The sequence below is a fragment of the Eptatretus burgeri genome, chromosome 1 (genome assembly GCF_056783735.1).
Source record: "Eptatretus burgeri isolate ZD-2024b chromosome 1, Ebu_testis_v1, whole genome shotgun sequence".
In the NCBI taxonomy this organism is placed as follows: domain Eukaryota; kingdom Metazoa; phylum Chordata; class Myxini; order Myxiniformes; family Myxinidae; genus Eptatretus; species Eptatretus burgeri.
Window position 1 is genome coordinate 134,659,760 of NC_140961.1, and position 13,108 is coordinate 134,672,867.

The 13,108-nt window shown below is 46.7% G+C and overlaps 1 protein-coding gene across 11 annotated transcripts in view; it reads right to left on the bottom strand.

Annotated features, from left to right (window-relative positions):
• The window catches only part of PRRC2C (proline rich coiled-coil 2C), a 195,606-nt gene that overhangs the window by 54,166 nt on the left and 128,332 nt on the right, over positions 1 to 13,108 (bottom strand). For all 11 annotated transcript variants that reach the window (XM_085892298.1, XM_085890662.1, XM_085890129.1 and 8 more), the window contains 6 exons: positions 9,470 to 9,693; positions 8,718 to 9,045; positions 8,341 to 8,587; positions 3,193 to 5,604; positions 2,703 to 2,959; positions 2,419 to 2,573 (listed from right to left, as the gene is read on the bottom strand). In XM_085892298.1, coding sequence (XP_085748424.1) covers positions 2,419 to 2,573; positions 2,703 to 2,959; positions 3,193 to 5,604; positions 8,341 to 8,587; positions 8,718 to 9,045; positions 9,470 to 9,693 — 3,623 coding nt within the window. The remainder of the gene's footprint in view (positions 1 to 2,418; positions 2,574 to 2,702; positions 2,960 to 3,192; positions 5,605 to 8,340; positions 8,588 to 8,717; positions 9,046 to 9,469; positions 9,694 to 13,108) is intronic.

Genomic DNA, 13,108 nt, shown 5'->3' on the forward strand with positions numbered 1-13,108 from the left:
CATCGCTGGACTTAGTATTCCAACACTGGTGGTGTGGCAAAGGAGATTGACCATGTGCTCATTGATTGTCACTGGAGAATCAACTGCAGGTAGCTGAGGAGTTTGAGAACAGGCTGAGCGGCGATTTTGAGGGAGGGGAGGGGGGTCTGGGTGCTTTGGAGAATCCTGAAGAGTTGTGGAGTGCCTTCAAGACCACCATCCTTGATGTTGCTGGAGGATGTCTTGAAAAACTCACCATAGGGCGAAGAAGAATTTTGTCTCTAAACACTGGATACCATTGACCAGAGTTAAAGGGCCAGGCCGAATGGTAGAGCAGAGCTGTTCAGGGAGTTGGGTATAAAACTGTACGTGCGCCAAGGGTGGACAAGGAGGCCTATGTGTGAGGAATCTGAGGGGATAGAGAATCACCCGTGGTCAGGTGATTGTCGTCCTGTTTACAGGGGAATTCACGCATTGCGTTCCTCCAAGCCCATCCCTGGGTATGCTGCAGTAAGAGCAGAGGGTGGTGTGCTCTTGACAGAGGAGTCTGAAGTGAAAGCCCACTGGGCCGGTTACTTTGAGCGGTTGTACCAGGCTGATCCACCAGCTGTCAAGTTGGACGTCAGGGGTGTTGCAATCACTGGTGCTGACCCTCCAATCAACTGTGGTCCACCTTCATTTGTGGAAACAGGCTGCGGTGAACCAGTTGAAATGGAGTAAAGCTCCTGGGAGCTGTGGCACCCATGCTGATGGATATGCTGTACTCGCGTCATTGTATGCACTTCTGGGCTCCACCTGTAACACAGATATCATCCCAACTGACTGGGAGAGGCGCCTTGTTGTTCCTCTCTGGAAAGGGAAGGGTGATCACCAAGACTGCAACAACTACTGAGGGATGACACTGCTCTCAGTGCAGTGAAAGGTCTTCACTCAGATAATTATTGATAGGGTTCGCCACCATCTGTTTGAGCACCAGCACCCAGAGCAGTCAGGTTTTACACCAAAGAGGTCAACGACTGACCGTATACTTGCCCTTTGGGTCTTCACTGAATGCAAATGAGAGTTTTGGCAGGGATTGCTTGCAGCCAATTTTTATCTCTGCAAAGCATTCGTTCAGTGAATCGACATGTCCTCTGGAGAATTCTTGGGCTTTTTGGGGTGCCACCAAAACTGATCAATCTGATGCCTGAACTACACTCTGGTACCAAGAATGGCAAGATGTGGTGATACCATCTCCAACTCATATCCAGTTGTTACTGGAGTTTGTCAGGAGTGTGTACTAGCCCCCACCCTTTTCGGAGCTTGTATGGACTGGATTCTGGGGAGGATGTCGGAGAGATCAAGCTGCGGTGCATCGTTTGGGAATGTCAAGATCTCTGACCTTGATTTTGCAGATGATGCAGTCATCTTTGCGGAGACTCGATGGCCTTTTTTGGGGGCCCTTGAGGTGCTGAATGAGGAGTCTGAGCCGCTGGGATTGCAGGCTCCCTGGGTCAAAACCAAGATCCAGGCTTTCAATGACATCTTGGATGCTGCTATCTTGTCTGTACCAGTTTGTGGTGAGGATGCTGAGGTTGTACAGAGATTCACGTACTTTAGCAGTGATATTCATGTCTTCTGGCTTTGAGCCAGAGATCAATGGAAATCTGGGTCAGGCCTGGGGAGTCATGGATTCACTGGATCATGGGGTGTGGCGCTGTCGGTACCTGTGCAGGACGATGAAAGCCTGAGTCTTCAGGTCCTTGGTGCTTCCAGTCTTGCTCTACGGATGTGAGACTTGGGACTCTGAGCAGGGATCTGAGATGAAGACTTAATTCCTTCGGTACCAGGTCTCTTCAGAGAATCCTTTGCTATCGCTGGTCGGACTTTGTGTCCAGCGAGCGGATGATGAGAGAGACTCAAATAAGATTTGTTACCTGCATTGTCCATGAGCATCAGCTGCAGCTGTATGGACATGTGGCTCGTTTTCCAGACGCTGATCCTGCTCACCAGATTCTCTCAGCGAGGAGGCCTCGTGAGTAGAAGAGGCCAATGGGCAGACCATGTGCCTTGTGGTTGATCGCCATTTCAAGGAAATGGGGATGGACCAGGCATCTGCCTGGGGGATGGCCAAACGGAGACCCCTGGAATACCAGCAGAAAGTCGATGCAGGGATGCGTTGCTCCAGCGCATGCTCCCATACCTGACACCGCAATTATTTCATTTCATGTGACAGGAAAATATCCGAATAAGTTTCCAAGTTGACAGCCACACCTGACTTGACTCGGCTTGTTCGTGTTACACTGTTTGAGAACTCAGTTCAGGTGCAGCACTATTTGTGAGATGAGAAAAAGCTCTTCAAAAAGGTGATGACAACCCATTTTTACCTTAAAATGGCAATTCCCAGAATGTCCTGCCCTCTCCAAATCGAGAAATTACAAAAGCAACTCGGATGCTCACCAAAAGTACTGTCGGTTCTTCCTTCTTCCTACGCTCCTCATCTTGAAGCCTTCGCTGTTTGCGAGAGACCACTTCTGTGAAACCATCTCCATTCAGCACAGTGTAAGATTCCTCTGCAAGAGTCACCTCTGGGTGGTTGTCAATGATGACAACACCTGTACGTTGAATGAGGGGTCAAGAAGAAAAGATGGGCAAGACGGTGAAAAGATGAAGACTGTCAAAATGAAGAACTACACTATCAAAAAACAAAAGTTAAAACCACATTCCACACCCAACCGGCCTACCAGCATAATTGGTCAGATCATACTGGGCCAGCGCATCTCCCTTAGGCTGCAAAGGTTTCCTGCCGGTTACAGCAACTGGATCAGATTCCCGTTTGCGGCCAGACACTTCATTCAGCGCCCGATTGATAGCATCGGGATGGCTTGGGATCACGCAGTCAACACGGTAGACCGCAGCCACTCCTGGTGACAAATCCACTGGGGCTGGCTCATTGACTCCAGAGCTCCCACCAACTCCTGATGGCAGATCCTCCAGAGAACTGGCCAATGCAAAGGATGAATCAAAGTAGTAATGTAAATCACAACCTTACAATGAAACAAAAGTTAATCCAACAGCCATTATTGCTGGGCACAATTGTAATGTAACAATGTGTGCTCAACGATTACAAAACTATTTAAATGTTGCACAAGAGGAAATAAAATATAATATAGAATAAAAGGATAACTTTATACACCAACAACTAATTCATTGCAAGATGGTTTCATAGCTGACCTTTGTCTCTTTCCTTTGGATGTAGGTCCATTGCGTTTCTCTCCTCCACGGCCCCCAGATCCTGCTGTGCCAGCACCACCGCCACCTCCATTTGGCTTCTGTCTGCTACCTGGTGCCGGTCCATTACCCATTGTCCTACGGCTCTGCCGATCAACACCCGGTCGCTGATTTGCGAAACTACGTTTTGTTGCAGCAGCTGCTGCAGCTGCCACAGTCATGGATCGTCCCATGTCTTTCTGTACAGATTGAGGACCACCCTCAGACACATGGTTTTCATCAGAGTCAAGATGCGAACCACTGGGGAAAACTTGAGGGAGAGGCGATTGTGAAGCACGTTGATCATCACGGTCTCGTTTTTCTGCAAAGTCGCTACTCTCTGAAGCTGTTTCCCATTCCTCATTAGCCTGATCTGAAGAGTTTTGATTTGAAAGGTCTGGAGATTTTGTGCCAGACAAACTACTGGTTTGGAGGCTTGTACTCAGCACAGGAGGCACATGAGTTGGTTGAGTTGCTGTCAAAGGTGCCGACGGATCAGCACAGTTCTCAGGAAGTGCAAGAGGCAACGACTGCAGCTCCAGATCACTCGGCAGAGGCTCCGCAGGCAAAGGGGCCACAGGTGGTGGTGTTGCTTCTGAGACTGGACAAATCATGGTTGGTTGAGAAAGTAAAGACATTGTAATACCTATACCATCAGGTGTTGCCTCTGTTGCAGTAGTCACAGTGACAACAGATCCCAATGCAGCTGCAGCTGCTGCTGCTTCACGCTCCTGTTTTAATCTGCGAAAGCGCGGAGGCTTGTCTTGCCGGGGAGGCCGCTGTGGACGCTGTCTTCTGGGAGGTCGTTCTTGGCGAAAACGCTCAAACCGTCTTGGCGGTTTTGTATAATTTTGTGTGTTGAGAAATACAGGCCCCTCGGTGGATTCGGCTTGTGGACAATTTCCACACTCTGTTGTGATTTGTCCTGGCTCTCTTGATGGACCGGAATGCAAAACAGGTGGCACTCTAACACTCTTTGTTAGCCCTCCACGACCCCTGCGTGTTGGTTCACCGCGTGGCGCAAATGGCCGATCCTGTTTCTCAGATGGCAAAGCTGGATTTGGAGGTGGTGGAATCATTCCACCTCCACGACGGGACTGACAATCTACATTGCGCAATGGACCTTGCAGATTATCTGCTGGTGGTGAAGCTCGTTGATCGCTCTCGGCATCACTGACAGAGGCACGTTGTCGTCTCCGCTCAGGCACACCCTCAGCCTCAGAAGTCTCACTGTCATCAGCACCACGCAGAATGACACAATTGGCTGATGCAGATGTGCGATTCCTTGCCTCCCGAAACCTTGTGTACTCACGCCCACGACCCCTTACACCTGGAACGACACCTGCACTTGATCGACTTGAACCACCGCCTCGACCAGAAAATCCTGCAAGGAAAGCGTGCCCTCTTAAACTTCGACCTCGAGTTGAAAATTCCATGCCACCCCGTCCACCCCTTCGACCTCCACGATTTCCCTGCTCAAACAAGTGGTCCGAAATGCGTGCATCCCGCCTTCGCTGCCCACGACTACTGTTACCCTCATTTTCACGTCCTGACGGCATCTGAGGTTGGGATGATGAGTTCGATTTATCTACTCTCGATTCACGGTCATTTTTCAAGCATGCAAACGACCCCATTTTTGGCCCAGAGCCTGAAGCACTACGAGAAGTCTCAGCACAGCACTCTCCGGTTGATTCTACAGTGCCACAGTTGTCTGCCTTCCGTGCTGGTTTTTCCTCCTCATTTTTCAAACCAGTCTCAGCCTTGTCATCCTTCTCAAACGTCTTCAGATCCTTTAGGACAGGCTTTTTAATTGGTCCTGTACGCCTAGGTGGTTGGGATGATGTGATTAGCAGCGATGCTTGCTGTAGACAATGGTGCCCAGGGCCCTCACTAACAAGTGTGCTTACAATTGCTGCTTTAGGTCCCCACCGAGTTTCCGTTTTGGCTTCTTTGCCCCATGCCCTGTCATTTTTCCCAAATATCTTTCCCTCATTTCTCATTCTGCCCCCAGAGCCGCCGCCACCACCACCACCACCACCACCACCACTTCCAGCAGTGTCATCTGAAATACGGCTCTTCATTGCTTCCAATGAGACTCCACGCTTTGCAATACTTCTCTGCTCCTCCACTGGTCCTTCTTGCCGCAGCTGGAAATGGGTTGGAAGTGGCCCTGCTTCAAGTATTTCAGGCAGACCCTCGCCAGGTTTGTCAAAAGGACCGGGTGGGCGAGTGAGCTTGTCACGTAAAGGTCGTCCTGCGTGCGCATCCTCAAAAAGCTCACGGTACATAGCAGGGAGGTGCCGGGAGGCAGGTGGATCAGGATCAACCGAAAGTGGTGTCATGAGCCGCTCACCACCACTGCGCAAAGCTTCACGCCTACATGGAGAAAAAATAATCATCAATGAATGTCTGCGATTGAAACAGCATAAAGAAGCATCACCTCCCATTTTTTCCCTCCTTCCCTTAAAAAATGACAGCATCACACCAAGTAGCAAATCAGCAATTTTTTATTTTTTTTATTTTTTAGTACCAGGCCAAATTTTTAACTGCCAAATGCTCATTTTCCAAATTATTAAGTCAAATGTAAGCAAAACTTCCTGTTTTCCACTATAGATGACAGAATCACCTTTGTCCAACATACAGGGTGTTCCAAAAAGACCTGGAAAACTTTGGTTAATATATTTAGAAGCAGAAATGATACAACAATACCCTTTGGTTTATATGATACATAAGCTCATAAAGTTTTCTTTATTTTCAGGTCTGATGGTTTAATGTAAAAGAAAATTGTGACTCCACAGGAGAAAGCTCAGTGCGTCGAATGGCTCAGAGACGAGATTCGACATGCAAGTTCAGTGGAATTTCCGGACAACGTATGGAAGGAATCCGCCATCGCGGACTCGTATCAGAGAGCGGTACAAGAGGATGAAGGAGACTGGAAGTTGGAAGAAACAGAAGAGTACCGGTCGACCAAGCACAAGTGCAGCAGATGTTGAACAGTACGTGGATCATTTCAACAAAGTCCAAGAAAATCAATTTGACGTGTATCCAGAGAACTAGGACTACCAACCACCATTGTACACAGGATTTTGCACAAAAATAACTGGTGTTATGCCTATAAAGTTCAGATTCTGCAGGAATTCAAACCAAACTAGAAGGGCACTCAATCGAATGCATACCTCCACCACGCAATGCCTGATCCAAGAGAACACATCAGGCCCAATAAATATATCACTTTTTTTTTATCCCCATCACTCAATGGCGAAGAATCACGTAAAAAATAAAAAATAAATAAAAAAAACACCTCATATCTGGAGCCGGATTCGGATCTTCACCAAAAATGAATCAATTCATTCTCGTCACACACCCAACCTGCCCACCAAATTATTTAAATCCATCCACAACTTTTTGAGATATCCTGCACGCAAACAAACGACAGACAGATAGGGGTGAAAACATAACCTCCTCCCACCTTCGGTGGCAGAGGTAATTACGAACCCAAGCACAAGGCGTTTGCCTTGGAAATGCTCAGTCGCGTAGATGACAAAGATGACCTGAAAAAGGTCATGTTCACAGAAGAAGCTCGCTTTCATTTTTCGGGGAAGGTCAACAGGCACAATGTGAGGACAAGGGGCTCTGAAATCCCCCACGTGGTCATTGAACACGTACGTGACAGTCCAAAGGTCAATGTGTGGTGTGGCCTTCTCCATGTCTGCTTGGGGGGTTCGTTTTTCTTTGCGGAGGATATAGTGACCAACAATTTACATGAACATGTTGGAAAGATTCACCTTCCCACAGATTGAAGACCTGCAACCCAATATTTTTCAACAGGACAGCGGTCCCCCTCATTGGGCTTTCACCATTTAAGCCATCCTGAATGAAAATTTTCCAGGTCGCTGGATTGGCTGAGACGGACCCCACGATCACCATACATAGCCCTTCTTGATTTTTTTTTGTGGGGGTTTGTCAAAGATGTTGTCTATAACACCAAGGTGGCAAACCTGCAGGATCTTCATTCACGGATCACAGCTGTACGCCTACTGGTGGACGCAAATATGCCGAGCCGAACATGGCAAGAACTCGTGTACTGACTTGGTGTCCTACGCACGACAAACCGAGCTCGTATTGAAGTGCATCGATGGTGTGCACAATACCTTATGCATTACTGTATCATATAAACCAAAGGGTATCATTGTAGCATTTGTGGTTCTAAATACAATAACAACCAAAGTTGTCTGGGTCTTATTGGAACACCCTGCAGAGCAAAAAATAAAAATAAAAAAAAGTTTCACTGTCCTACCTCAACAAATTTATTTAAGCCACTTTATAAAAATTGATACGTTCATGCAAGAGAAGGGCTGTCAGGATAGCCTAGAGGTACGCACACACCTCTGAGCTATCTTGCTTTGGTTTGAATGTAACCCAAGCTATAAACTGTCATCCTGGTGTTTCACAGCCAGGATAAATCATCAATGTGTGCACCATGAGATGGACGTTAAACTGGCCATCCCACCTGATGTCATTAGTTGGTGGGTGTTAAGGATCCAACGGTATCCTTTGCAAAGAGTTGGTAAGCTGTCGCCAGCACCCTGATTAAATTCCAAATTCCTGCTCTAACCTACGAGGGGGGGGGGGGGGGTGGGGGCTAACTGCATTAGTGGCACCACCACACCCCTGCGAGAAATGATGCAAACTCTCAGCCACGGGCTACATACAAACGGCACTGACGACTGCAAGATATTATTCTTTGATAACCAATACACTTCTTCCATGGCCAGAATTCAGAGCCAGTCCTCGACCAATGTCACAGGACATTCGCACCTCCCCACACCCACACTTTCACCTCAAAATATTTTATTACATATGCAAAAAGTTAACATGTCAGAGTTGACAGTAATCGCAATGTCCTTAAGAAAAAACAAAACTAATGGCTCAGCCAAACCAATCCAACCCAACAAAACCCCAAATTTCTGCCGAGGAAAACCATTATTCTTGCCAACTACAATTTCGTTCACATCACCACCTTGCATCCTTGCCTTTAAAAAAAAAAAACATGTGGAATAAGCAAAGACCAAGCAGATAGTATTACAACTGGGAACAATTTCCATTGCACACCTGGCATCGTGGACATCCTGAAGATAACGTGATGGGGATGGTGCTGGTCGTGGCTCTGCTGGAGCACCGATAGGGGCAGCCGACGGTTGAGGAACCGAGTCAGTGCCCCAGACAACACGAGGATCCACAGGTGGTGTGGTGCGGTCGCGCATTAGAGTCTGCGTGGGGTGCAAGTAAGGTTCCAAGTTGGATGATGGAGCTCCATCTGGGTGTTCACGGCGCAGGACTTGTTTGGGAGCCACAATGTCTGGGGAAGTGCGATGGATGGGCAAAAGATGCAACACAATGCCTCCAATAAAAACACCATCTATTTTAATATAGCAAGAACCCACAATATCTAATCCAGCAAAGAAAGAAAACAAAACTCCCAAACTCACTGGAGGGATGAAGAGCTGAATGCAGGTCGATATGCGGCGGCTGTGAGGGGTGTCGACCACCAATTAACCGAGGATCCATGTATGGTGGCATCATCATCCAGCGTGGGTCGTAGTTAATTGTGGGTGGGGGTGGAATGTGGGGTCCAGCTACCAAGCCCTGATATGGACCCCTCTGCTGCTGCTGCTGCTGCTGCTGCTGCTGCTGAGATACGGTTGGAGCCGTTTGTTGAGAAGGTGGTGGTGTAGGGCCTGACAACTGCAAGCCCTGCTGCTGCTGATGCTGCTGTTGCTGCCAGTGCTGCTGCTGTTGCTGCTTCATCATCTGCTCCTATCACAGCGCACACACCATCCCTGTCCCATCGAAGGAGTCACCAGGAATTAAATTATGTCCTTAGATTTAATCCAACCCATCAGGAGAGTTTCGTTTAAAGCATTTTTCCATATTACTTGGAGCGTTCCATTGTTATCAGAAGGAAAACACATGGTACATGCAACAACAAAAAATGGAACAGGAAGCCAGATTTTCAAAAATAATGACAGTTACAGCCAAGATGAGATGCAAGAAGTCAAACGGCTGAACTGAACAGCTTCCATTACAAAGCCAAAGTATTGTTTGTGTACAATTCACTTAAGAGATTGACATACATGCAATAAAATCCGATTGTTGCAGGCAGGTGGGTATGCAAGAAAGGATATTGTTGTTTTTTTTTAATATAAAGGGGCCAAACAGGGGTTTGCTAACTTCATGATACCTGTTGTTGTCTTTGGAAGCGTGGTGGCAGTGCCTTTTGAAACTGGCGAGAGTAGCTATAGCCGGGGCCAAGCCCCAGGCACTGTGGGCGCTCACGTGCTGCAATCAGTTCTGCCTCACTTGCTTCCTGGGCTGCTTTTGTACCATGCACTGTATCTTCTTCGCAAGGAACCCGAACATCCTCCGTCCAGGCATATGCCGGGGGTGGTGGAGGAGCTGTGTCCACTGCAAAACACAGTGTGGATTATAGGCATGATTAAATGGGTCAAAGTTTGAAATGAATCTTGGGGTTGAGGACACCACCACCAAAACCAAAATACAATGGTGGTTCAGCAAGTCAGCTTTCCCTGTTCCACAATTGTAAACAACTCCTGAACAGATAGAACAGACGTCTCAAAGGAATTGTGAATCTCACATGGTTTAACAAGGTTTGCCACCAAGTACTCAAGATCGAGTGCACTGGAGTCAAACACATTAGAGGAACAGCCACCAATCAGTGATACAATTTTTGTGGCAAAATGTCAGAAAATAGCTTGTGCATCATTAAATCAGATCAAAATACAGAATTTGGTCTGTCTCGCCATGATGAGGAAGGGCGGGGAATGGGGGGGGGGTCCATATAACAGAGGTTGCAGCAAGTTTATTAGTTTCCCCAGCAGGTTTTCCACGTTGGGCAAAACGTTGAGTGAAGGTGGCGTTTCGTGGAGCATCCCTAATGAAAGTAAAAATTGTTGTAACCACAAACTATTCAGTCAATTATGGCCATCATTCTTTTGAAACGGTCACTGGTGTTATTTGGAGGAAACCTGACATCCTTGAGGTATTCGATACTCATCGCATCCCGCAGACAAAAGGACAGGAGCCAGTCTCAACTAGCTGGGCCTCAATGATCTTTAGCTAATAAAGTTGCTTAAATGAGTCTTTACACATGATGTCTAGAAAATCAAAAAAAACGACATAATAATAATAATAATAATAAATAAATTTTAAAAAATAAATAAATAAAATATCGGACAGGCAATTGGATACATCAGATCATTTTATGGACTGTGTATGGATTTTTAAACCATAAAGCCCCCACCCCTCCCCTTTCTACTTATGACTTCGATATTTTTAGCAATCCTGCATGGGTGAAATTTATACATCACAACTACCTCCACCACCGAAGGTGGGCAGAGGTTCCATCCATCCATTGGGACCATACTCTGTGCAGAGCGTTGGTGCTGCCTAAGCAGTCTCCTTGGCTATTGGGTTCAATCCTAGATGGGTCACCACTCCGACACAGGATACCAGCAAGCTGGCACTCATTTTGCCGACTTCAGAAGGATGACAGGCAGTCAACCCCACCTGGTATTAATTCAACAGCTGAGTGAGATTTGAACTCAGGATTCTGGGATCCCAAGCCCACCACCCTGACCATCAAGTCAACACCAGGTATTGGGCAGAGGTGACTGTACGTTTTCACCAATGTCCACCTATGAAAAGGATATCTCAAAAAAGTTACGGATGGATGCGGACAAAATTTAGTTGACAGGTTGGGTGATTGAAAAGGAGGAATAGATTCGATTTTGGTGAAGATCTGGATCTGAGAATTTTCTAAAGCAATTCTTCACCATTGAGTGATAAGGCCAAAAACTCGATACAACAAATCTCAAAAAAGTTATGAACGGTTTCAGACGAAACATGGTGGAGGGTCCGGTGTGTGACAAGGAAGAATCGAATCCATTTTGGTGAAGATCCAGATCAGAGGAATTTTTTTATATTTTTCAAGCGATTCTTGACCATTGAGAGATGGGACCAAAAACAATAAACAGCACGATATTTCAAATATTTGTTGACGAGTTATGACAAAACTAAGTGGATGAGTTGGTGAGGTAACGAGAATAAGCAGATTCGATTTTGGTTCGGGCCCGGATCCAAATCTGACCTCTCAGTGGGATACGAAACAAACTTTCCAACCTGGTGGAGGTATGTGCTCCACTGAGTACCGTTCTAGTTTACTACGTTCCTCTTGAGTGATGTTCCTGCAAAATAATAAATTAAATGACCTTGTATATTGGGGCCTAGTGTGCAATTTCTCCCAGGCATGGCTTCAGGTGTAACATGCATCATTGCCCCTTACACCATTACGGCCCAATTGTGACCTTTGACGCATAACCCAGTTCCGAACTGTTGCGAGCATTGTTCAATATGCGCTGAAAAAAAAAATTAGATGTAAACATGTGTATAGGCTAAAAGTCACTGGTCCACACACCTACCGAAAGGAAAAATAGCCCCGTGAGGGACCGAGTTGCTTCCCCAACAGACAGGGTGAAAATGAGGGATGAAGGGGAAGCGGCCATGGCCCTCTTCCTGAATTCGTACTGTCCAGGGGAGCAAAACTTAAGTTAACGGCATGGTCCTTATGTTTCAAGAAGAGTTTTGTCTGCATCTGGCCACTGGTTGCTGAGAATACTTTAAAATTAATTACCTGAATTTGAGGTAAACTGCACCCCCCTCCCATTTTTAGGCTTTTATAGGGGTGGACCCAGATGGGGAGCAACAACCCTACGAGACCTCCCCGTTCGGATTCATCATACCAAATCTGGTCCATCGGTCATTTGTTTGTGAGGAAAATACATTTAGTGAATATGAAGGATTAGGGGGAGGGAGGTCGTCGGCCCCTTTCTAGGGGAGATATATGGCCATGGGAAGCACAACTTAAGGTTAGTGCTTGCTCACAATGCCACATGATTTGTTTGGTCAGGATCTAGTTGCCCGTTTGAGAAGATTTTTGAATGAAATACCAATATTTAGGGGCAAAACCCCTCTTTTGACCCCTTTAAATGGGTGTACCCAGATGGGGAGCACAACCTGAGACCTTACTGTCCTGATGGATTGCACCCTATTTGGGCTGTATCGCTCAGGTAGTTGTGGAGAAGATGTTTATGTGCAAGTGAGGGATTCAGGGAGGGGGGCCCATGCCCCCCTCCCTTTCCAGGGGCGATATGGCCATGAGGAGCACAATTTAAGGTTAGGGCATGGTCCTGATGGCTCGTGAAGAGTTTGGTCTGGATTTGTCTGGCAGTTTCTGACAAGATTTTTGAATGAAACACCAAAATTTTGGGTAAAACCATCTTTATAGGGGGGGGCGTATCCGGATGGGAAGCGCAACCCCATGGAAACCTTGCTGTCCTGACGCATCATACCAAACTTGGTCCATAAATCGCTCAGGTAGTTTTTGAGAAAATGTTTTAATCAAATGGTAACAGACGTATGGAGACAGACAGACACAGTGACGCACTCTCGAGATTATTTCGGAGAAATAACCAAAAAAGGGTAATATATCATATCATACAGTAGGTACAAAGCAAAATATAAAACCTGACGTGGTGGCATCGGAAACGCATCTCCGCTTATTCCATTGATTCTTATGAGAAAAACTGCTTCGATTTTCATCACACTTTTCAGAAACGCATCCCTCACGTAAACTGGGCTCGTACAGTACTTTGATCTCTTACGTCGTTATACCTGTTCACCAGGACAGATCTACATGGCCTTCACCGACAAAACTCGTTCATTATACATGTCATCCACAGTTGCTTTGCAGTCACGTATTTTAATCACCAAAAGATACTGGACACCATTTTTTCCACTTGGA